General features: G+C 47.9%; 1 protein-coding gene and 1 long non-coding RNA gene across 2 annotated transcripts in view; one reads left to right on the forward strand and one right to left on the reverse strand.

Moving 5' to 3' along the window:
• Positions 1-1,370: 1,370 nt before the first annotated feature.
• TNFRSF9 (TNF receptor superfamily member 9) lies at positions 1,371-14,024 on the forward strand. The gene is made up of 7 exons (XM_037154248.2): positions 1,371-1,620; positions 2,226-2,333; positions 2,936-3,073; positions 3,776-3,842; positions 5,226-5,314; positions 5,862-5,996; positions 11,713-14,024. Exons 1-7 carry the CDS (start codon positions 1,371-1,373, stop codon positions 11,802-11,804), a joined length of 879 nt encoding a protein of 292 aa, XP_037010143.2. The 3' UTR covers positions 11,805-14,024.
• The window catches only part of LOC119055928 (uncharacterized), a 32,486-nt gene continuing 8,668 nt past the window's right edge, over positions 1,616-25,433 (reverse strand). Inside the window, exons 3-4 of the long non-coding RNA XR_005083783.2 lie at positions 3,340-3,450; positions 1,616-2,232 (exon numbers count right to left, since the gene is read on the reverse strand). This is a non-coding gene — a long non-coding RNA (uncharacterized LOC119055928). The remainder of the gene's footprint in view (positions 2,233-3,339; positions 3,451-25,433) is intronic.

The raw sequence follows: 25,433 nt of genomic DNA on the forward strand, positions 1-25,433 counted from the left end.
CTCAGCGTTCTCACTCACATAATGCTGTCCCAGTAACAGCAACTCCTGGGGTCCACTTGAGGACAGCACTCATGAGGGTGCTCATGGGACGCCTCGCACATCCGCTGCCCCCAATAAATTACAGCCATAGCAGCACCTGTCATCAGAGCGAAGGGACAGTATATTATTGCACAAGGGCTGGTCCTTATTCCTCTAATCGCAAATGTTTTAGGAACATTATGAAGTGACAAAAGCCTGTCTTCAAAGTCATCCGAGAAATGTCCTTACACTAGAGAGATGCTTCCAAGAAATGTCCCAAAGGCCATTGTTAAGGGGGATTTTAGGGTCAGCAAATATCAAGTGAGCTGCCACGGAGAGCTGAGCTGCGGGGAGGGAATTTCCCGCAAGGCCCGCCCCCGGGCTGAGTCACTGGGGGCGGGGTCCCTCACTGCAGCCTGTTTCAAGCTGCAGAGCCTTGCTGCTCCGCACACGCACTCACACTGCACACGCACTCACACTCGGAGTGGAAAGTTCTTCGCCAGCCCGGAGATCTCCAGGTTCGTTCATCTGGGGCAGGCAGGGGGAAGCGAGCTGGGCGAGGGCAGAGGCTTCGTTTTTCTTGGTACCTTACTAGACTTTTTCCCCTTCTAGTTGCTACTAACATCTCTTCCATAGCCCATTGAATAAAGATCAAATAAAGATCTCTAAACAGATTTTCTTTTCACACCTTGGTCCTGTTACTGTCCGAGCCTCAAATCTCGAAATGGGCCAGTACGCCGATTAAGAAGGTGTGGCGGCAGAAGGAGTGGGGTCATTGACATTGTGACACTTTGTGCTGCCAGGCGGGTGCCAGGCTTGTGGGGGGATAGCCTTGTGAGTTATACGAATGTCTAACCATTACATTGTGCACCTGAAACTAATAGAATAATGAATGTCCACTGTCACTGAAGTATTAAAAAGGGTATTTTATTGTGAGAAAGAGTTGAGCAGACAGGTGTTTCAACATTTTAGCAATTAGTTGTTGAACTCTGTGCATACCACTCAGACAAGTGGCAATAGAGAGAGCGTCTCATTCAGCTGACTTGCTAGGTGTCCCCGAAAGAGTCTGTTTTTGAGGGTTATATTTCAGGGTCAGCAAGCAACTGGCGTGGCTGAAGTCTGGATGCTAATGCCAAGTGTCCATGAAAGTCCCCAAAAGTTTTTGCCATTGTTACTTCTGTGTTTTGGCAAATCTGGTTGGGAACTGTGCCCTCACACTGAGGCAAGCGTGCACGAAGCCCTCTGCTTAGTCATGGGTGTCCTCTCGTGGAAGTTTCTATGAATCTGTTGCCTTCCCTTCACTGACTGTTCCTGAAAGACTCTGAGCTGTGGTCTTGTGGAATTGAGAAGTCATGGCTGGGATGCATAAGTCTGAAAGGAGAAGCCGCCTCATCCTCGTGAATTTCTGCCTTTCACAGAGTGCTACCGGTGAGACAGCAACTCTGGTTAAAGTTCTTTCGGAGGCTGCTCTTACCAGCACCACATCTGTGCAAGACTGTGCCATGGGAAGTGGGTACTACAGCCTTGTGGCCACCGCGCTGCTGGTCATGAACTTTGACAGGACGAGGTCCACGCGGGATTCCTGTAGCGACTGTCCAGCTGGTGAGAACCGAATTAATGCGTGTGCTTGAGCTCTGTTTTAATGACCTTTTATTCATCCCTTTACAAATACTTCTTGGATGCTGCATCTTAGCTGTGTGAACAGGGCTGTGGCCCTTAATTCCTATGGCCCCAAATTTGTCATCGAGGGACAATAAGAGAACCCATTCCATGGATGGGCTCCCAGCACAGCAGGTGTGTGAGCACCTGTGCTCAGGTGGGGGGCCCCGCAGGGGGGCAACAGGAGGCAGGGATGGGGGCCGGGCAGGGGAAGGCAGACATGGGTACCCATGAATCCTGTCCTGTCGATCCAGCTCCATCCAGAGAAATCATTGTGTTTCATTCCATAAATGAAGGAAACCATTTTCTTCCTGTTGGCTTATTTGCTGCAATGTCTATACTTGGTGATTCTTATTTCTGAGGTTATACTGAGGGCCATCTTGCAAATGTCTACTTTTAAAAAGCTCACCAACGAACACAAAGTCTATCACTGTGGCACCTAGAAAAGGAATTGTCGTTCCATGTGCTAGTTTTCTTGTGACTGTCACAGTGCCTTGGCGGCAGTAACCCGCTGTCCGGTGTGTGCAGCTGTGATCTGCCTTTCTCAGGTACTTTCTGTGGGAAAGACAAGAGTCAGATGTGTGTTCCCTGCCCTTCAAACAGCTTCTCCGGCACCAGCGGACAAAAGGCCTGTGACATCTGCAGACTGTGTGAAGGTAGGAGTTCTGAGACATCTTTTTAAAAAAAGATTTACTTATTTTTAGAAAGAGGAGAAGGGAAGGAATAAGAGAGGGAGAGAAATATCAATGTGTGGTTGCCTCTCGTGCGTCCCCTACTGGGGACCTGGCCTGCAACCCAGCCATGTGCCCTGACTGGGAATCTAACCAGCAACCCTTTGGTTCACAGGCTGGTACTCAATCCACTGAGTCACACCAGCCAAGGCTCAAGATGTTTTCTTCATTCGGGGGCATGTTGGGGAGCCCAGATTTCCTCCCCTTGTGTGCTGGCCTTGACTGAGAGCCAGGTGTCAGATGCTGGTCACCTGCCCATAGGCAGGTCCAGTAAAATAATGTACAGTAACAGCAGTTATTTGTGGATTGAGCTTTTTAAATATTAGAGGAAACACACATTTTATAAGAGAGAAATCTTTCATCGGAAAATGTAAACATGTCTTTCACTGGGATTCAGAAGGAAACGTTATCCTTGGAGGCCAGTGAAGGTTTTAAGCAGAGGGAGCGTGGTTTTTTTGTTGTAGGATGTAAGTTCGCTCCCAGGATTTGGAGGTCGACCCTCATCTAACATTGGGGGGGCTTTGCAGGTGTTTTCAGGACCAAGAAGCTCTGCTCCCCCACCAGCAACACCGAGTGTGAGTGCGTCTTGGGGTTCCACTGCCGGGGGCCCGGGTGCGCCATGTGTGAGCAGGACTGTACACGAGGCCAAGAATTAACCAAAGACGGTGGGTGTGTCCTTTGTCCTCTCGTGTGAGTCTGTCCTGCAGACGGATGCCATTCGCTTGGGTCCTTGTTATTATGTTTTATCTTTTGAAATTTCACTTAGCACAGATTCACTGTGGCAACTTCACAAGCTCAGAGCAAACAGAATAATGCCTCTCAATAAGCCAAAGAAAGAAATAACATACTCCACATAAAAGGCAGATTAATCACACTGTTGTTGCAGGCAAGGGAGGGGAAGGGACAAAGCCCAAAGTTGAGGGGGGCGTACCTTTCCTGCTGGAAGACGCTCGGGGAGGATGGCCAGCCGGCACCGACTTCCGGCTGCCAGCGCACTGGCTCTCCATCTCTGAACGCAGAATAGAGCACAGACCTGTGGGACCTGAAAGTGACAAGCAGTGAGCCCCTCAGTCGAGTGTCATGTGTGACATTTACAAACTGTTCCTCAATCAACGGCAGTGATTGGGAGTCACGTCTGTCACTCCCTGGGACCATCGTTTTCGCCCACTTTGCACAAACAGATGCAAAGCTGTGTCCGACCGGAATGGAGACACCCATCCTTAGGGTTTGCTTTGGAGAATCTGTGGCCAGTCTGTGGAGGAGGAATGACGTCAGTGGCTGTATGACGTGATTAGGTTCATCACAGGGACAGTGAGCAAAGAATGAAAATCCGTCCTTTTTAACTGTGGCTTTTATTTCTGTGCAAGGTTGTAAGGACTGCAGCTCGGGAACATTCAATGATGGGAAGTTCGGCACCTGCCAGCCCTGGACAGAGTACGTATGATTTCCTTTTGCTTACAAAATGAAGAATTTGGGTTAACTCTTTAAAGACAAAGCATGTTATCGTGGAAGCTTTTACAAATCTGTCAAGTATGGACATAGGATGACACACTACTGGGCAGTGTGGGGACAGGGCAGGGTGACAGCAACTTCACACACACGGCAGGCAGTCGCTCTCTCCGGAAACACTCTCTGCTAATAGGCTCACCTTTCTGTCTGCAATGTCCACCACCGAGAATGAAATACGAGGATGTGACTGCCCTCCGAAATGTCACATGTCCTCGGGCAAACGAGACCATCGCAGGGAGTAGAGGTGGCCAACAGTGCACGCGGGGACGTTCCCGTTGACTCGTGTGACCGGGGCTACTCCGAGCGTGGTCTGCGCACAGGTGCGGGCCCCAGTCGGTCCCGTCCACAGCGAGAGCACACGGGCCCCAGGAGTTAGCGGTCAGACACAGGGCAAAAGGGCAGCCACGGACACCTGCCAACTCCACTGAGAGAAATGCGGGTCTCTTTTCATATAGCATCTAAAATGTTGTATTTTATATGCCTTTGCTCTTGTTTCATTTGGTTTTCTTACTAGAAAATCATCTTCATTATTATTTTACACTTACATTTTTATTATGTTTACAAAAGTATTGGTTTGTAACAGATTGGAAAGTTGTGGGTTTTTTTTTCTTTTTGTCTTTCATTACAAATCATTTAGAACCATCGAATGAGTCCACGTGGAAAGTGGAAATGAACTGGGCTTCGGGTGGCTGGGGGTAGGTTAATGGGCAAAGGAAAGACGTAGGGATGATGACGGTGGCAGCTACCGTTTACTGGGAGTGAGTCAGGCAAGTGAAAGTGGTTCGTTGGTTTGCTCTTCAGCAGAAGCCCGGGAGCACGCACCCCTTACTGTGCAGATGAGAAACAGAGGTTTGGGGGGACGTCCCCACTGGCCCAGGTTGCTCCGCACAGGGATGTCCCCAGGGCTCTGGCCCTGGTCTCTGTCTGGTGACAGCACGTCCTGGGATTAGGACCTTCCGACCCTCCTCCAAGTTGTCTGTCCTTCTGTGTCCAAGCGGTCGGGGTGGGGCTGAGAGACTGACCAGGCCACAGTCGACACTGGCCCAGGACAATGCTCCGGAGCCTCGGAAGGAGGAGCCCAGTGCGGTCAGGTCGGGTGGGGCGAGTCTCGGAGAACCACGAAGGCTGAGTGGACCGGCTGGAGGAAGCCAGATGGTCAAGTGGACGTTTTTCAACACATCTGGACAAAGCCAGACCCACGCACCTTCGTGCCTGGGCTGCTTCACCGGGTGGAAAATGTCAATGTTTTTAATGAGCACGATCTGTCGCTAAATTAATTATGGGAACTCTTTTCATTGGACTGCCCAGCTGTTCTCTGGACGGAAAGACTGTACTTGTCAATGGGACGAAGGACAGTGACGTGGTGTGTGCACCAGCCCTGGCTGACATCTCCTCAGGTACGTCCTCGGCCACCGCACTCACACCTGTGACAAAGCCAGGCAGCCGGTCTGTTGCTGTCAAACCGACAGGACCATGTCCTGGCTCTTCCCAAGGGAGCAGGACAGGCCTCAGCATCCCGAGGCCTCCGGTCTCTGCCACGACAGGTGCCCCAGCGCACTTCCTTCTCTTATCCTGGCATCAAGGGACCATCGGTTCTGTAGGCGCTTGTCATTTAGTCTGAGACACACTTAGTACGCTGAGCCAGGTGAGACTCCACCCGAACAGTACTACAACCTCAACAAAGTCCAGTGAAGGGGATGACAGAGTCCTATATTTTCTGTATGAAATCCAGAAAGGCCCAGTGTAGAAAAGCCAGAGCACCCCACTTCTGGAGGCCTCTAGGAAAATTATGGAGGTTGGGAAAAAAGCTTTAACACACATGCAAGTTTACTAAGTTGGCCGGTTGGAGATGCCCAAGGGACCTCTTCTCCCTGCGATTAGGGTTTGCAAATGGAAGTGTACATGCAAAGTGACAAGCACCCCTCCTTTCACTCTTTCTTCAAGGCCACCCCTCCCAGGTCAGCCTGCTCCTCCTCGTGCTGGCGGTGACGGCGGCGCTGTCCCTGTTGCTCCTCCTCATGCTCCGCTTCTCTGCGGTCCAACGGGGCCGGAGGAAACTCCTGTACATACTCAAGCAACGTAAGGCTAACTAACCCAAATGTGTCTGTCACACAGGAGCTCTTCTGAGGCAAGGCTTTTCACGGGAGAAAGGAAAAGGTGGCAGTCTGTGGGAGTTCTAGAAGCTGGGTTAGGGCAGCACTGTGATTACCAAAACACAGGCAGTTCTGCCCCCAAGGGGACGTGTGGCAACATCTGGAGACAGTTTTGGCTGTCCCTACCTGGGGGGTGGGGAGGATGGTGGGAGGGAGGCTTCTGGCACCCGGTGAGTGGTCCATGATGCTGCTAAACACCCTGCGACACACAGGCCCGCCCCACAGCAAAGAGTTATCTGGCCCCAAATGTCAATAGTGCTGAGGCCAAGAGAGCTGGACATAGCAGAACATAATCCAGGGATTCTAGAAAAATGATAATGGAAGTATGTGCAGTCTTGGATAACTCTGTGTGTGTGCACAGGTGTGAGGCCAGCCAGCTGTGCACACAGGACACTGGCAGAGAGGAATCCAAAAATCACGGCCGCCCCACTGAGCCCGGCTCCTCAGCCTGGCTGATGGCCTGAACCTGAGTTGGACCTGAAGGGAGGAGACACAGAGAACGCGGGGTGGGGCGGGTAGGGTGTTTGAGAAGGTTTAACGAAATGGATTAAGATCTGAATGAAATGAGAGACTTTAAGAATGGGTTTCCTTCATTAAACTAAGATACTATTTTCTTATGGGATTTGGCACATGCCTACCAAGAGTGAGTATTCACTAAATGAAACCTATTAGTATTTTTTTCCAAAAAAGTTTATAGATGGGGCAGCCTGGTTTTTGTCTTCGTGGAGGACAGAACCAGAGATCCAGGCTGGGCTTGATAAGAGGGATTCGTCTGCAGGTGGAGTGCTCTGGGAGCGCTGTGCTGGGACCCGAAATGTTAAGAAGATAGCAGGGACAGGAAAAGTCAAGGCTTATCTAAAGATGCGCCACACTAACTTGTGTAAAGGTCTTTTGAAAGACCCTTTGAAATGAAATCTCGTTACATGGTACAATGTAACACACAGGAAAAAAAATGCAGCCGTGTAAAGTGTAGGAAATTGTTGTGGAAGGAACAGCAACCGCATCGCCCCACCCGTGTCAGGAAACAGGAGGGCCTCTGCTCCCCGAAGCCCTGCACGCCCTCCCTTCCAGCCAAAAACGGTCCCTCCCCACCAGCGCTGGCCACACTCACGGTTCTATGGTATTTCCTCCCTCGCTCTTACAGTTTTGCTACCTAACCACACAATTTAATTTAGTGACTTGTGAACTTCTATAAGTGAAATCACATGTATCTATTCTGTTTTCTGTTTAGCCTGTATTTTCTGTATCTAGTCTGTATCTGCCTTCTTTCATGCAACACTGTATCACTATGATGCATGCCTGTGTTGCGTTCACCTTTGCCGATTTCTACTGTGGAATACTTTGTATTGAATGACCGTATCAGTGTTGATTCTCTTCTAATATTGATGGATACTGAGATTATTTCCAGTCTGAGGCTGTTACAGACAATGGTGCTCCGATATTTTTGACTTCTCGGCCCAGCACACCTATGATGCGTGTCTCTGTGTTGTTTTTTTCTTTTAACTTAGAAATAAAATTGCTGGGTCCCTAGTAGACCTACCAAGCTGTTTTCCGGCATGGGGTGACTCCGCTCGTGCCGGCCCGGCAGCATAGGAGAGCTCCTGGTGCACCAGTCCTGGCTAACACTCGGGTTATCAGACTTCCTCCTTGTTAACTGTGTGGTGGGGAGAGAGTAGACCTCACTGCGGTTTTCATTTGCATTTCCCTGATTTCTAGAGAGATGGGGCTTTTTTCACATTATATTTCACATAAAAGAGGCAATCCAGATTGCCTCTTGTGAAGTGCCTGATCAAGTCTTTTGAGCATTCTTTTATTGGGTCGTCTGTCCTTTTCCTATTCCTGCACAGGAACCCTCTGGCCCGTTTTCCTGCACTGCCACCCTTCCTCCACTCTGTGGTTTGCTCACCGATTCTCGTTCTGAGGTCTGAACCTTTGATTTAAACTTCTGGGCTCCCACCGAAACCTCTCATATAGAGAACTAACCTTCTCATCTTCACCCAAACTGCAATAGAGTTCTTTACAAAATGATTTTCAGAAGTATTTATGAGTAATCTGTGAGTTGCAATGGAACTATATTCCATTAAAAAAAATTCAGGTCATTTTTAGAAGCTTTCTATTTTGAAATGATTGTAGATTCACAGGAAGTTGTAAAGACAGAGCAGAAAAGTCTCATGGGCCATTCATTGGGTCACATTTCATGTAACTATAGCGCAACATCAAAACAGGCAAGTGATGTTGGTGCATTGTGTGTCTACACTCATATGTCACTGTCACACGTGTGTACTGGTGTAACCACCGTACGACCCAAGCACAATATTCCACGACCATAAGGATCTCTCTCCTGCTCCATGGTCACATCCGCATTCTCTCCCCCTTGGGGACGGTCCCAATGACTGCCCTAAGCCCTGGCAACCACGAATCTGCTTTCTATCCTTACAATTTTGTCACTGAAGAATGTTACATATCAGTGGAATCGTACAATACGTAGATGGACCATGAATATATAACCTTCTGAGACTGGCTTTTTTTCATGCCACTGAGATGGGGCCAAGTTGCCGCACTTCCACAATCTACTCTTTTTACCTCGGGCTGGTACTCCGCGGTGCGGGTGTGCTGGTCTACGTTCTGTTCCCCTCCGGAGAGACGCCAAGCTGTGGACATAAGTTTTCGTATCTCTAAGATAAATGCCCAGGGGTGCAGTTCCTAGTCATACGGTAGGAGTATGTTTGGTTTTGTTAGAAGCCACCAGACCAGTTCCCAGAGAGCCGTCCCATCCAACACTCCACCAGCGGCACGTGTGGCATCCAGTCTCTCCTCCCCCTGCCAGCACTCGGGGGGGCCGCGGTTTCTTACTTCGGCTTTCTAAAAGCTGACAGCTCCTTGTGGTCTCAGTCTGCCTTTCCCTAAGAGTCGAACACCTTTCCATACACTTATTTTCCATCTGCCTTTGTTCTTCGGCGAAATGGTCCTTCATGTGTTCTGCCCATCTCCCAACTGAAGTGTCTGTTGCTTTGCCACAGACATTTGAGAATTCTGAGTTTCACCTAGACGTGAGTCCTGTGTCAGGTGCGTGGTTTGTAGAAGTATTTTCTTCCAGTCTCTAGCTTGCTTTTTCATCCTCCTCATGGGGTCTTTGGCAGAAAAAAAATATTTTAATTTTGATAAAGCCCAATTTTGCTTTGTTTTTTTTTTGCATTTATGGAGTCACAGCTAAGAAGGCTTCATCAGGTCCTAGGTCACAAAGATTTAGATTTTCTCTTACGTTGTCTCCAACACGTTTTGCATTTAACTCTGTGGTTCATCTTTAGTCAGGTTTTGTATAAGGCATGAGAGGGTCAGACCCAGACGCCTGCTGCTGCTTTGGCCAGTGGATGTCTGCTGGCTCCGCCACCCTTTGTTGAAAACATCATGCGTCCTCCACGGAATCGCTTCCGTGCCTTTGTTAGAACCCAGTGGACTGTGCCTGTGCGGGGGCTGTTTCTGGCTCCACGCCCCCGCCCCCCGATCCACATGCGTGTTCTTTCGCCAGCACCACACAGTCTGGATTACTGCAGCTGCTGAAGGCCTGAAAACTGGGTAGAGGTTAGAGTCCTGCTGCCTACTTCTTCTTCAGAATCGTCTTAGCCACTCTAGTCCCTCTGCACTTCCGTATACGTTTTCGGATAATCTTATACGTACCTACAAAAAGTCAGCAGGGTTCTGATGGCAGCTGTGTTAAACCTGAACAGCAATGTGGGGACATGGACATCTTTGCTGCCTTACGTGTTCTGGTCCATGAACACCACCTGTCTCCATTTATCTGTAGTTCCTTTGATTTATTTCATCATCATTTTATAGTTTTTGGCATACAAGTCCTGTACATGTTTTGCTAAATCTAGGCCTTAGAATTTAATTTTTTAAAACAACTCTAAATGGTATTTATCCTGAATTTTGGTCTCCACGTGTTCATTGCCGTAGGGATAAAACCAATGTTTGTATATTGATTTTGTATCCTGTGTTTTTGCTGAACTCACTTGTTACCTGTAGGAGTAGTTTGTAGATTTCTTGGGATTTTCTGGATAGGCCGTAATGTCATCTGCAAATAGGGAAGTTTTGTTTTCTCTTTCTCTTTGTGCACTTTTATTTCCTTTTCTTGGCCTACTGTGCTGGACAGAACTTCCAGAACTGCGCTGGGTAGGAGTGGTGAGCGAGCATCCTTGTCCTGCTTCTCATTCTAGGGGCAAACATTTCGTTTTCACCAGTAAGTGTGACGTGTGCTGTGGATTTTTAGTGGATCTTGTGTATCAGGCAGAGGAAGTTCCCCCTCTGTCTCTCGTTTTCTGAGAAGTTCTTTAAGAACCATGAATGAGTGTTGAATCTCATCACAGGCCTTCTCTGAAACAGCTGATATGACCATGTGATTTTCTCCTTTGTGCTGCTCAGATGATGGCTCACACAGATTCATTTTTTTTAAATCCTCACCCAGGGACATGCTTACTGATTTTAGAGAGCGGGGAAAGGAAGGCGGGTGAGAGGGAGAGAGACATTGATTGGCTGTCTCTCATATGTGCCTTGACCAGGGTCCGAACCTGCAACATAGGCAGGTGCCCTGACTGGGAGTTGAACCCGTGGCCTTTCAGCCCAAGGGATGATGCTCAACCAACTGAGCCAACCCGCCAGGGTCATGGGTCCATTTTTCAACATTGAACCAGCCTTGCATCCCTGGACCAAACTCTGCTTGCTCGTAGTATATAATTCTTTTTCTAAGTCGCTAAATTGTATTTGCTAATATTTTGTTAAGAATTTCTGAAGCTACATTCCTGAGAGATATTGATTTGCAGTTTTCTTTCCTAGTATTATCTTTGTCTGGTTTGGGTGTCAGAGTAATACTGGTATCAAAGAATAAGTTGAGACATGACATCTCATTGGTATTTCTGAGTAAGTCTTGCCAGTTTTTCATGAATTCTTGGAGACAGTGCAGTTTGGGGGTTTCAGTTATTTTTTGTAGTTAGCATGTAAAATTGGGGCAGGGCCTTTTGCTTTGTCAGTCTATAAAAATATCTCTTTAGGATTAAATTTGTTCAGCAGTAACACAAACACTTTACGCGGATGTAAAAGAAAACCCGGAAGCTGATGCGCATGAGTCAGTTCTTTACTTACTGACTGGTGGAAGTAGGGGCTCGTCTTTAGCATCTTGGTGCCACGAGCCTTGCTTCGGAAGAAACTGTCTAATGCGCAACTTAAGTAACCCTCACTGAAACTAGTTACATTTGGAAATGATACATTTCACTTCCTTTGGAAGAAACTGTCTAATGTGCAACTTAAGTAACCCTCCTTGAAACTACAGTTACATTTGGGACATGATACATTTTAAGCCTTAGTGATTCATGCTCAAGAGTGTATTTTTATCCATTACATAAAATAAAGAATATAGTTTTTCAGAACCAACAAAAACATTTGGTAAAAAGGAAAAAATCTTAAATAATCCTGAGAAAAAAGTCCATGCTCACCATCACCTCTTTTACTGATGAGATGCTTCACATTCAAGTGGAGGATGTTTGCGGGTTACAGATGTTTGTTCCACAACTATGATTTCTAGAGAGCAAATGTTACATGATCCAAACAGATAACCAAAGATGAGTATCTCTGAAATTACTTTTTAGCATTTATGAAACCAGTGCAAACTGCCCAAGAGGAAGATGCCTACAGCTGCGGATTTCCGGAGGAAGAAGAGGGAGAAGAATGCAAACTGTGAATGGAAATCCCGGAACTGCTGGGGCTCTTGCAAGAAGAATTGAAGGAGCAACAGGAGGACCCATGACTGTGGCTTTTCTGTATTGAAAAACGCAGTCCTGGACAATACCCAGGATTACCCACATTTCTTCTATAGTGTTTACTTTATTTTATTATTTGTCTCAATTCACTGATTTTAGAGAGAGGGAGAGGGAGAGAAAGCTCAATCTGCTGTTTCACTTCCTTATGCATTCCTTGGTTGGTTTTCATATGTGCCCTGACCACGGATTGAACCCTTAACCTTGGCTCATTGGGAAAACACTCTAACCAATCGAGCTACCCTGCCAGGACCAAGTTTCTTCTAAATGCTAGTGAGTCAGCCTTTAAAAATACATTGCTTTTGACAGAACAAGGATGGGAGGGAACTGGTAGTAAAGGGGCATTTTCTAGATAGTACTTGACAGATCTGGGCTAGTTTTTGTGAGTTTCAAAGAGAATTATATTTTAAATTTAATCATGAGGACACATGGCCCAGCCGATATCATCCAGGGCGAGTGTGTGTGTGTTCACAGGACACTCGACAGCAGGCTATAAGATGCAGGAAACAGCCCCAACCGAATGTCCTTTTGGCTCTGTCCCTCCCCACAATGGCCTTCTCCACTGCTGCGGGCACAGGGGGAGTGCCGGAGTTGGGGAGGGTTCTGGGAAGAGTTCCGATGTCCCAGCGTGCCCTGGGGTCCCCGCCATCGTCACACCCTCTGCCTCGCTTCTGCTCCCCTCTGAGCCAGGGCTTACATTTTTTTTTATTCTTAAATGCTTAAAAATACTATTTCCTGCCCCCAAACTGATACATGAAACAGGAATGAAACACATTCCCTGAATGAAGACCCATGAGCCCAACCGGAGAGCCGGAGCAGGGGCGCCACACTCCCGGGGCCACCTGCCTTCGCTGGGCTCCGGAGTGAGGAATAGTTTCTGTGTGGTTTTTACAACCAAGAGAAGGGCAATATCTCACGACATGTAAAATTATATGAGACTCACATTTCAGAGTCTGTAAATAAAGTTTTATTGGGACACACAGCCACACCCCTTACTTATGTCTAAGGCAACCTTTGAGACACAACAGCAGAGCTGAATGATTGTGACAAGGGACTCTGTGGCCTGCCAAGCCTAAAATATTTACGATCTGACCTTTTCTAGGGTCAAAGTCAAGGTCAGAGCATCCGCCTGTGTGCTGCTTCTCTCCCTCATCTCCTGCCTACCTTCCCACCCACCCCCACGCAACCTCTCTCAGGAAGGTGGGGTTTATCACCCTGGCTTTTAAAAAGATCATTTATTATTATTATTATTATACACTTAAACTATTTTATTTAGTTGTGTTTGTTTTTGAGATTCCTGAAAATGATATTGTGCTGTGTGGGGACCTCAGTGACTTTGCTTAAAGACTTAAAATTATATTTATAAGACTCACTCATGTGGTGGTGTGCAGCTACAAGGCATTTGTCTTGACTGCTTCATAATTTTGCAAGTAAATTATGAATTATCCATCCATTTCCTACCACAGGACAGGCAGGCAGTTTCCAGGGCTGTGTGCCTGAGAACCATGCTGCTGAGACTGTTCTTTACCTGCGTCCTGTGCCAGATGGCCTCTGGGAAACTTCCTTGGGGTTAAATTTCTGGTTAAATGTACAACTTATTTCTTATATGGTTAATATTGTTTTTTGTTTCCTGTTTGAAGAAACCCTTCCCTGCCCCAATGTCATGAAGATATTTCTTCATATTTTATCCTAAGAGACTTGAGTTTTGTCTTTCGTGTTTAAGTCTGATCCATCAGGAGTGCTTACTGTTGCGAGGTCATGATCTGATCTTGAGGGTTGCGGATGGACAGCCGTGGTCCATTCCCATTCATGCACTCATTCCCTGGGCCGTCTTCCCCCAGGGGTCTGCTGTACTGTCTGTCAACCAACCAGGTGCCACAGACCTAAGCCTGGGCTTCCGTCCCATTGGCTTGGGACAGGTGCATTGGCTTGCACCGTCTTTGTTACAGTAGCTTTAGAACAGCTCTTGACGTCTGATAGAGTAGGTCTCTAATTTAATGCCCTTCAATAAAGTGTTACAAAGTTTCTCCAGAATTTGTGTGGGTTTTTGGGGTTTTTTTGGTTAGGCTTCTTTGCATACTACATTGTTGCTTTTTAGATGGTTCGGTTTGTTGTTGGAGGGTAGAGATGTTATGATTTGCTTATATTACTTTATATAAGTCTCTTAACTTTTCTATGATTTCAAATAATATGTATATAAATTATTTGTTTTCTAGAACATCGTATTATGTGCAATAATGTTTTCTTCCTTTTCTAGTCCCTTATGTTCTATTTCTTTTGCTTGATGCGTTGCTCCACTTGTTGCTAGGATCTCTGGTACAAGGGTTTTTAAAATTTTATTTATGGGAGATACTTTCAGGGGTTTTTGTTTGTTTTGGGAAATATATGACCAACTTAAGGAAGTTCCCTTCTACTCCTGTTTGTGAAGAGGATTAGTTTTTATTTTATTTTAAAATCACGAGGGGACTTCCAGTCAAGAAGGCAGCACAGGCAGACGTGATTTACCACTTTGCACAACCACATCAGCATTACAACTACAGTGTAGAACCGCCATTGCTCAGAACCATCAGAAATCGAGTTGAATGGAAGTCTGATAACTACGGGATTAAAGACACCACCTCCATCCAGGCTGGTAGGAGGGGCACAGGTGTGGAACAGGCTGCTCCCTTACCCTCAGGTGGTGGATAAAAATTCAGGAGGGGGATATCTTGGGACCAAGGAGTCCCAGCCCCACACCAGGCCCCCAAGCCAAGGGTTCCAGTGCTAGGAAGATAAGTCCCCACAATTTCTGGCTGCAAAAACCATTGGGGATTGAGTCAGTGGAAGGAACTTCTGGAACCCCAAGCAGTTCCTCTTAAAGAACCCACACAAATATTCACCTACTCAGACTCACTTCCCTCTGAGCTCCAGCAACGGGGTGGCAGCTTGAAAGGCACCAGTGGTTCACAGGGAGAAACTGAAGTGTCTGGCATCGAGGCGAGCAGAGGCCATTGTCTCTTTTCTAACCAGCCCCCCTCGCCCCCATAGAGCCAGCAAGCTGCTGCCATATCTGAGACTCCATCAGCCTGGCTAACACTGTTTAACTGGCCTTGGAGACCCCCAGAGACTCTGTCCCACCTAAGCTGCTTTTCCACATGAATGGCTAGTCTTGGCTCATGCTTCACAGCTTCCTAAATCCTATCAAACAAGTTAACAGCTGGCCTCACGGAGCCCCAGGCCTGGCACTAGCAGCAGCCAGCCCAGATTGACAGCTTGGCTTTGCCTGGGAATCTCCAAGCCCAGCACAAGTAGCAGCCATCTCAGATCGCTTTATAACTCAGGAAGGGTGGCCCTGGTCAAAATATGGGTGGGGGATGGCCTTGGTCAATACCACCTGGGAAACCACAGGGCCAGAGCATTCAGCAGACAGCTACAGACCACATCAGAGCACCACCACCCTGCCCCTGCATAGCTGATCCTCCACGGAGGGCAGAGGTTGGTGGAAAGAGGTCACAGCCAATTCTTAGAAGTGACTGGCCTGGGTAAATCCCTCCCATTGACCTACTAACAGTGACCAAGAGAAGGGTGTACTCAGCCCACACAAAGCGCGCACTTCAAGTACCCAGCTTAGGTGATAGGGGAGGCTGTGCCCCTGGACCCTACAGGACACCCACCACGTGAGGCAACACTACCAAGACACAGAGTCAGAGTAGCTCTACCTAATACACAGAAACAAACACAGGGAGGCTGTCAAATTGAGGAGACAAAAAACTATGGCTCAAACAAAAAAACAAAAAACAGAACAAAACTCAAGAAAAAGAACTAAATGAAATGGAGATAAGCAACCTATCAGACACAGAGTTCAAGACACTGATGATCAGGATGCTCAAAAAACTCATTGGGTACAGCGATAGCATAAAAAAACTCAGGCAGAAGTGAAGGTTGCATTGAGTGAAATAAAGAAAAAGCCACAGGGAACCAACAGTGGGGAGGATGAAGCCAAGAATCAAATCAACAACATGGAACATAAGGAAGAAAAAAGCATTCAATCAGAACAGCAAGAAGAAAAAAGAATTAAAAAAAAAACAAAAAAACAAGGATAGAATAAGGAGCCTCTGGGGCATCTCCAAATGTACCAATATTCAAATCATAGGGATGCCAGAAGGAGAAGAGGAAGAGGAAGAAATTGAAACCTTATTTGAAAAAATAATGAAAAAAAAACTTCTTTAATTTGGTGAAGGAAATAGACATACAAGTCCAGGAAGCACAGAGAGTCCCAAACAAGTTGGACTCAAAGAGGACCACACCAAGAAACATCATAATTAAAATGCCAAAGGTTAAAGATAAGGAGAGAATCTTAAAAGCAGCAAGAGAAAAGCAGATAGTTACCTACAAAGGAGTTCCCATTAGACTATCAGCTAGTTTCTCAAAAATACTTTGCAGGCAAGAAGGGACTGGCAAGTATTCCGTGATGAAAAGCAAGGACCTACAGCCTAGATTACTCTACCCAGCAAAGTGATCATTTAGAATCGAAGGGCAGATAAAGACCGTTGCAGACAAGGTAAAACTAAAGGAGTTCATCATCATCACCAAGCCATTATTATATGAAATGTTAAAGGGACTTATTTAAGAAAAAGAAGAGCAAAACTATGAACATTAAAATGGCAACAGATTCACAACTATAAACAACTGAATCTAAAAAACAAACTAAGCAAACAAGCAGGACAGGAACAGAATCATAAATAGGGGGATCATTTGGAGGTTATCACCTGGGGGGGGAAGGGGGAGACTGGGGGAAGAGGTGCAGGGATTAAGAAGCATAATTGGCAGGTACAAAATAGAGGGATTTTAAAAAGTGTATAAGAAATGGAGAAGCCAAAGAACTTACATGCATGACCCATGGCCATGAACTAAGGGGGGACTGCTTGAGGGAGCGGGGGTACGAGGTGGAGGGGGGCGGGGGGAAAAACTTGGGACAACTCTAGTAGCATTATCAATAAAATAAATATTTTAAAAAGCATTCAATTGCAGATGACTCCACTGGTGATTCTATCATGCTTGCTTTAGATTTAAACTTTGGCAAGAACATTACTACCTGAAAGACATTCAATGAAATAATAAGTATTCCTCCCCTTTCTTTAAAGAATGTATTTTTCTAATGCTTGGCGTATGATATAATTGTATGCATTCAGAACACTTTTGTTTTATTGACTGGTTGATTTTAGAGAGAGTGAGAGAGAAGCATCAATGTGTTGTTCCACTTATTGATGCTTCACTGGTTGACTTGTGTGTGCGCCCTGACTGGGGATCAAACCCACAACCTTGGAGTGTCAGGACAACACACCAGCCAATGAGCTCCCCGGCCAGGGCAAACATTGGTTATTTTAATGGAAATAAAGTACCTTCACTTGGATTTTCATCTTGTGCACCTGGTATTCTGGCACGAATACCATCACCAGGAGTTTGACCTTTTTAAAACGGGAGACAGAGCGGAGCTTCAGGAGTTTGTAGGGCCACTTCAGAACCAGGGCTAAGGACAAGCCTCTCTCCCCTTCCACGCCGTGACACTGCAGGTTCTAAGGTGGCTTTCCCCGCTGGCTCTGGACACCTGGTGTTTAATTCCCTGCTGCTCTTTGTCCACACACTCGAGAGGAGTGGTCCTGCCCCAGAGATGTGTGTGGGCCACCGAGACAACCCCCTCCACTCCTTTGTCCCAGATCACGAACATGGAAGATCCAGTTTGCTCTGCTTCCCGGGCGGAGGTTTCAGCACCCAGACTGCACGGACTGTGTGAGGATTTTATCTAGTGGGTTTTGGTATAACGTGTAGAAGTTATAAATGAAAAACACAGGAATTTGGAGTGAGTCATCTTTCCCCCCAAATGACAGTTAAGAAGAAAGGACAGCAAAACAGAGTAAAACGATCCTCTAGGGGTCCTTCAGGAAATCCAATCATCGAGCCTAACAAAAATGAATGTAACTTTCTGTGATCAAAATAAATGAACACCCATTTAGGGATATACATGTTGGAAATAGTTTTCTAAATGCTTAAAAACAAGCTTAGGTTACTTCTGAAACAAATGTTGATTTTCTTCTGTGGTGGAAGATATCACTCTGATGGAAACTTCTGATATGAGGGGCGTCTGGCGACAAGGGTGGGTGTCTTCCTCCCGTGCAGGGCAGATCTTTCCACTGTGGGTGGGCCGCACCCGAGGACCGCAGTTGGGGGTGAGTTCCACTCGGTGGGGCTGAGAGAGTGATCGTTATCTGTGTTTTTAAACAGGGCTCTTTAATAAAGCACAAAGCTATCGTTTTCACCAAAAAGAATCTGAGAAAAATGGTTCACTTAAAAAAACCTTCATAACATTCTTGCAGTGTCAAATCATAAAGGCTGGTCAGGAAATAACGGGCCATTCTCTGTGAGCCCTGGAAACAGACCTTCACGCCGAGGTATGCGCACGACACAGTTTGGGGTTTCTTTTGCTCCGAACAGCTGACGTGCTGTTCACGTAAAAACGACTCCTGCTTTAATGTCAATACTGACCTCAATAGCTGTAGTTCAAACTGACTGTCACTGAAGCCTCGCAAACATGTCTTGCACAAATTCACTGAAGGGGCAGATTCTGACAAACCCACTGAGGGGCTGACGGAAACACAAAGACCCTTCACTGAGCCGGGTGCTCTGAAGCGGGCACCAGGCAAAGGCACGAAGGTAAAGGACCCACCTGCTGCCAGAGCAACTGGCAAGTACAACCTGAGAAGAGACGCAATGGTACCCGGACGACTACGTGCCAGGAACGGCTGGAGCTTTGGGGATGGGGAGAGAGCTGTGCGCGCACCTGTGCTGGGTGGGGGGCACGCTCTGGGGGGGGGGTCTTCCTGGGGAGGAGCAGGAAATACCAGGCTGTGTGCTTCCCAGGAGCGAAGGGCTCAGGAAAGTGGCGGGGAGGCCAGTGGCTGGGATGGAGGGGACATGAAGGATGCTGTGGGGTCAGCTGGGACGAGATACCTAGATCTTATCAGCCATGTTAAGAAGGTGGAATTTTAAACGATGGACACTGGATGAGGGGCCAGGGAAGGGCTTTGACCAGATTTGGAAATTAGGATGATTTCTCTGACCACAGTGAAGAAAAGGGGTTAAACAGACTGGGGCTCCTCCAGGTGAGGGAGGCCCCTGGCTCCTGGCTTTGGGCATCTGGGGGCAGAGGCAGCACCCATGGAGCTAAGGCCCTGGAGGAGGAAGGTGTGCTCCAGTGTCAGCGTGGGATGCTGTGGGGTGCCCCAGGGGAAGGGCCACACGGTGGGGGAGAGGATGGGCGGACAGGGGTGGGGTGTCTCCAAAACCCAGCAGATGAGAGTCGGGACCATCAGGGGCCACCAAGAAGCTGGAGAGGTGACAATAAAATGTACACAGGGGGTCACAGCCAGTCCCACCAGCTGTCTGGCCTGGGTAAATCCCTCCCACTGACCTGCTGACAACAATCGAGACTCATCTACAGGAGGAGGGTGTACTCAGCTCACATGAAGGCTGCACCTCGAGTGCCCAGCTTGGACCCTACAGGGCACCTACTACATTAAATGGCCATGCTACCAAGACACAGAGTCAAAGCAGCTCTACCTAATACATAGAAACAAACACAGGGAGGCTGCCAAAATGAGGAGACAAAGAAACATGGCCCAAATGAAAGAACAGAACAAAATCCAGAAAAAGGACTAAACAAAATGGAGATAAGCAACCTATCAGATACAGAGTTCAAAACACTGGTCATAAGGATGCTCAAGGAACTTAGTGAGGACCTCGACAGCATAAAAAAGATCCAGTCAGAAATGAAAGACACACTAACTGAAATAACAATTTACAGGGAAAAACAGTACAGTGGATAAAGCTGAGAATCAAATCAATAATTTGGAACATAAGGAAGCAAAAAAAAAAAAAAAAAAAAACAACCCAAGAAGGAAAAAAAAGAGGTTTAAGCAGCCTTAGGGACAACTTTGAACGTTCCAACATTTGCATCATAGGGGTGCCAGAAGGAGAAGAGGAAGAGCAAGAAATTAAAACTTCAGTCAAAAAAATAATGCAAGAAAACTTCCCTAATTTGCTGAAGGAAATAGACATGTAAGTCCAGGAAATACAGAGAGTCCCACGCCAGATGGATGCAAAGAGGTCCACTCCCAGACACATCATGATGAAAATGCCAAAAGTTAAAGTTAAAGTTAAAGAGAGAATGTTAAAAGCAGCAGGAGAAAAGAAGTTAGTCACCCACAAGGGAGTTCCCATAAGACTGTCAGCTGATTTCTCAAAAAAAACAAAAAACAAAAAAAAACTTTGCAGGCTAGAAGGGATGGCAAGAAATATTCAGTCATGGAAAGTTGGGACCTACAGCCAAGACTGCTCTGCCCAGCAAAGCTGTCATTTAGAATCAAAGGGCAGATAAAGAGCTTCCCAGACAAGAAAAAGCTAAAGGAGTTCATCATCACCAAGCCATTATTATATGAAATGTTAAAGGGACTTATTTAAGAAAAAGAAGATCAAAACTAGGAACAATAAAATGGCAAAAAAAAATACATATTTATCAACCATTGGATCTAATAAAAAAAGTAAGCAAAGAAGAACAGAAACAGAATGATGGATACACAGAGGGTTTTGATGGTTGCCGGATGGGAGGGGTGTGAGGGATGGGTGAAGAGGTGAGGGGGTTAAGGAGTACAAATAGGTTGTTGCAGAATGGCCAGGGGGATGTACAGCGCAGTATAGGAAATGTAAGCCAAAGGATTTACACACGTAACCCATGGACACGGACAATGGTGGGGGCACTGCCTGGGGAGCGGGAGTGCTGGGTGGAGGGGGGCCACGGGGGAAAAACTGGGACAACTGTAACAGCATACTCAATATAAAATACACACTGGGTTTGGCAGCAAGGCAGCCACCTTCATGGGAGCCCTCTCCTGGGAGTGCTGACCTCACGGGGAGTGACAGCGAGTGTCCTCCAGCGAGTGTCCTTTCAGAAGTCACACAGAAACTGAAGGCAGAGGGTGGGGATCTGGTGGGCACATGGGGTCTGGACGGGTCGTCAGATTAAATATGGACGCCCAGTAACATTCAACCTGCAGACAGACGACAAATAATTTCTCAGTATAAACTGGTCCCATGCATTATTCGGGACCTGCTTTTACTCAAAACTATGTTTTTTCAGATCAGAAATCCAAATTTACCTGAGCATTCCCTTTTTTTTTTATTTGCTAAATTTGGCAAGCCTAGTTAAAGGGCAGGTTTTGGCTCTCTCTCAATTGGACAGGATTGAGCAAGAGACGCAGGTTTTAGAGAAAGTCTGGAATGGGGAGCAGGGGCGGGGCTGCTGGGCGGAGAGAAGGGTTCGGGGAGGCCTGCGAGGCGCAGGGGAAGCTGGAGGATGGGGAATAAGGAGCCCATTGTATCGGAGGCCTGGTGAGCCCTTCACCCCCGGGGCGGGTCCACATTTGCTGTGGGGCTGAGGCACCAGCCAGGGCTGAGGAGGCCCAGGGGACTGTCCCCAGGGAGGGGTTTTCCAGAAGGCGGTGACAGGAGGTCAGCAGGATAAGGAAGTTGAAGATACGGACAAGAGAATGGACAAAAGGATTCAAAGTTCAGAGCTTACATGGTGATTTTGTACTTATTACAAAGGCTATTGGGATGCACTCCTCAGTCTCTCGGAGGGGCTTTCCAAACACCTGCGCACGCCCTGGGCGGTGCCGGACCCCGACGGCAAATGGGAACTTCAGTGGGAAATGGGGTCACGGGGGGGGGAGCTGTTGGCTGAAACGTGCTCCTTCCCTCCTCCTCCACCCCATCTCCGTGGGACAGGAGAGGCACAGAGCCGTCTCTTCAGAAAGTGGGTGGCAAAGCTAAGCGGCACGGAGGCTGTGTGCAGTGTGTCCTGCAGAGAACTCACTGTAATCCCAGGCTCATTGCCGCCTGGCTCTCCACTGTCCCCTGGGAAATGCCAGTGACACGGGCTGAAGGAGGGACTGACTGAAGGGCGCCTGGATGAGGGGTTAGCAGTCCCGTCTGCAAAGACAGAACCGGAAAGGCGGTCCGGGCCTGAGGGGGTGGGTACGGGACAGTTTTGGTTTTGACAAGACTTCTGGGGGTGGACGGCGGTGCTGGCTGCATAACAGCATGAATGCAGGTAATGCCCCCGAACTGTACACTCAGAAATGGGGACAATGGCAAATTGTATGTTACATGTGATTTACCGTAATTTTGAAAAATAAATAATTGGTTTTTAATGTTAATGGCAGAGACTGTGGGTTGTTCTCTTCACTGCTGTCTCCCCAGCACCCAGCAGAGTGCCCAGAACATAGTAGGTGCTCAGTAAAAGTACAACGAACAAGTGAATGATTTAATGACTGAAGGGCTAGAGGGTAAATGAAGTGAGCTGGCCACGGGGGCACTGTCCCTGCTTGTCTACTTCGGTGCTCAGGAGAGGGTTCTAAAAAGTATGCATCTTGCCCGAGCTCTCCCCTTCCGGACCTGTTAGCAGAACTGACTGCTGGGGGAAACACGTGCTGGCTAAGACCTGCACTGCTCTCCCGTCAGGAGCCCACCCTCCCTCCTGCCCTCCGCCCCCACCAACCAACCGCGTTTCTGTTTTTCTGCAGCTGCGCCTCCTCAGCCCTGGCTCCAGCTCAGCCCTCTGCCCCTCCGGGTGGGCTCGGGGCCACATGTCCTGGGATTTACATCCAAACTAATTCCCAGGGTCACGGGGGCAGCCATTGTGCTTAGAGGTGCACACGTTAGGGCCATAGCTTTATGTTTATGTTTTATTTTTTATTAGACAAATAGCTTTTGAAGACAACTAGGAAATACGTCTACATTGAAAATAATAAAACCCACCATTTGTCCCCGCGGCTTCAGGGCAGCTCCCTGTCAGCGTTCATAGCAGAAGAAAAAAACAGCTCTCACAGTCTCAGTTGTTTTTTTTTTTCCCTAGGACAATCTATCTGCTTATATTTGAACTGAAATTTTCCAATCCCTAACAAAAGGAGAAAATAAACATTTCCCCTGCCTGCCCCAAGCAGGTCACACTCAGAACAACTTCCCTTTCCCTCCCTTCCTGCCTTCCTCCCCCTCCCTTCCTGCCTTTCTCTTGCTGTCACTAAGCATGACACTCAGTCACTACCCATGTATTCATTCATTGCTTGCTTCTTGTACGTGCCCTGACTTACGTGCCCTGACCGGGGATCGAACCACAACCCTGGTGCATCGACAACCTTGGTGCATCAGGGGCAACTCTAACCAACTGAGCTACCCAGCAAGTGCAGGTGTTCACTCCTTAACACTGGATCTTTCAGATTTCATCAGGAACTTTTCAGTCAGACAATAAACTGAGAATTAAAACCTTTCACCACAAGAGGGCAGTAGATGCCCCTCAGTGTGGACGTCTGGTTTGGGATGGAGGGAGAAAGCACTGGGCTGCGAAGGAGCCAAAGGTCATCAGACCTCTGCCTCTCCTCCTGTGGATGGATGGGAAGAGGGAGATGTCTGAGATCATGGAGCTGGTCCCAAAGCCAGAGTGTCCCTGAGGTGCCACTCTCCAAAAAGGTTAATGTGTCCCCAAGTTAAAGAACGAAATAGGAGCTACCCTATTAGGAGTAGCAGTCTAAATATGACGTGGAAGTCGAGCCCACGGACGGGAAATAAGAACAGGGGAAAGCCACGCTGACAACCAAGGCTGTTTCTAAGGCACAGAGGACACAGCGTTCACGGCAATGATTTCCAAGGACTTGGCCAGAATGGTAAAACTGTCCTGACTGACGTGACTTCTCTCGAGCCCCAGAAAATGACCCCTTCCCTGGTAGGACCAGCAAACTGTCATCTCGATTGTTCCTCAGTCCAAGAGACAGTGTCCAGACACAGCCACTGTCTGGACGCAGTGCAGACTGCCAAAAGTGACACCTCAACCTCACGCTTTCTGTGCGGTCTGATGGGGCAGGGACACAGCACTTCCACCTCCCAGGCCTTGGACGGCAGGCATTGGGAGAGATGGCCAGGGGACTCTCAGCAGCCAGATCCCCGCGTTGGCTCCTGCAGATACCGGAGCCTGAGAGCAGAGACTGCGCTGGAAACAAGAGGGAACGAACAGGAGGGCTTTTCGGGAAGTGTTGCTCTGACCTCGTTGTTGAATGAACCCTGGCGGAGGAGGGGCGCCATGACTCACAGATGATGCATCTCAGGCTGAGGCCAGGGCGGTGGGTTGGGGTGGGGTCAGGGGCACCGAGGCAGAGCCAGCCTGGGGGACTGGACCGAGAAAGCTGAAGCTGCCAAGTGCTGTTTTGGAACTGAATTGCATGGCTGGAAACACAGGTTAGGTGAGAAAAGAGGTTTTAGAGAGACAGATGAGGACCATAAACAGAAGACGTAGAAGTTAAAGTTAACCCTTAAATACAGCCCACCATGGAAAGGAAATAATCCAGGTTTGGGGGTTGTTTTGGTCTCTTCACTGGATGGAAAGAAGCACTGAACATCTTAATTTCATTACTGTGCCTGCCCTTCATGTGACATTGTGATTTATCACAAGAAACACATGCTGGTCTCTGTCCCCAGTGCCTGACACGAAGCTCCTGAAACCTTTGTTACTTCCTGGGTGACGGGCACACCTCTCGTTCTAACGAGCTGACTCCAGGTGGGCTGCTGGAAGGGGGCTGGACGCCGGGAAGACCAAGCTGTGATTAGAACCATGGGACTAGCAACCCTGCCCCCCATTCTCCAGAGAGTGGAGAAGGGCTAGAAGTGGAGCTAATAACTGATCCTAAGGAAGCCTCCACAAAATCCCAACAGCACCGGGTTCAGAGAACCACTAGGTTGGAGAGCACGTCCACACAGGGAAGGTGACACACCCCAACTCCACAGGGCAGGGGCTCCTGCAAATCAGAACCTAGCAGCCATTTCCGCAGGAGCCCGTCACACAGATGGCCCTTCAGGGAGAAGTGTGCACTAACTTATTTGCCTTTGCACTTAACTGCCAGCCTGCACTATGGTTTTGATATCTGAGCCAGCTCTTAAAACAGAGTTCCCAGAATCCCATTTCAACCAATGGGACTGAGGCTTGCCCCAGCCAATCAGGAATGCACAGGGACTTCTGGCCAAGATGGAGGTGTAGGTAGATACTCTTGGCCTCATCGCACAACCACAAGAAGGACTACAACCAATTTAAAAACAAAAAACAACCGAAAACGCCAAAAAAATCGAACTGTATGGAAGTCTGACAACAAAGAAGTTAAGAAACATTCATCCAGACTGGTATGGGGGGAGGAGATGGGCACCTGGGTGGAGGACTCGCAGCAAGGCAGCAGCTGGCAGGCAGGGTGGTCCCACATTTGTGTGCAGATAAACTGGGAGGAACAACTGGGGAGCGAGACAGACCACACAACCCAGGGTTCCAGTGCGGGGAAACAGAGCCTCAGAACCTCCGACTGAAAACACCTGTGGGGGTTGAGGCACTGGGAGGAACTCCCAGCCTCACAGCAGAGTTTGTTGGAGGGACCCACAGGGTCCTAGAATGTACACAAACCCACCCACCTGGGAATCAGCACCAA

The sequence above is a fragment of the Artibeus jamaicensis genome, unplaced genomic scaffold, assembly GCF_021234435.1.
Source record: "Artibeus jamaicensis isolate MK-2021 breed Jamaican fruit bat unplaced genomic scaffold, CSHL_Jam_final scaffold_847, whole genome shotgun sequence".
NCBI classification, from domain to species: Eukaryota; Metazoa; Chordata; class Mammalia; order Chiroptera; family Phyllostomidae; genus Artibeus; species Artibeus jamaicensis.

Excerpts from the sequence above, each read along its gene's own strand:
- TNFRSF9 (XM_037154248.2), top strand. The coding sequence starts at position 1,371 with ATGGCTGGGATGCATAAGTCTGAAAGGAGAAGCCGCCTCATCCTCGTG. Across the intron at positions 5,315-5,861 it reads CCTGGCTGACATCTCCTCAG|GCCACCCCTCCCAGGTCAGC; the intron begins GTACGTCCTCGG and ends TCTTTCTTCAAG. Across the intron at positions 5,997-11,712 it reads CCTGTACATACTCAAGCAAC|CATTTATGAAACCAGTGCAA; the intron begins GTAAGGCTAACT and ends ATTACTTTTTAG.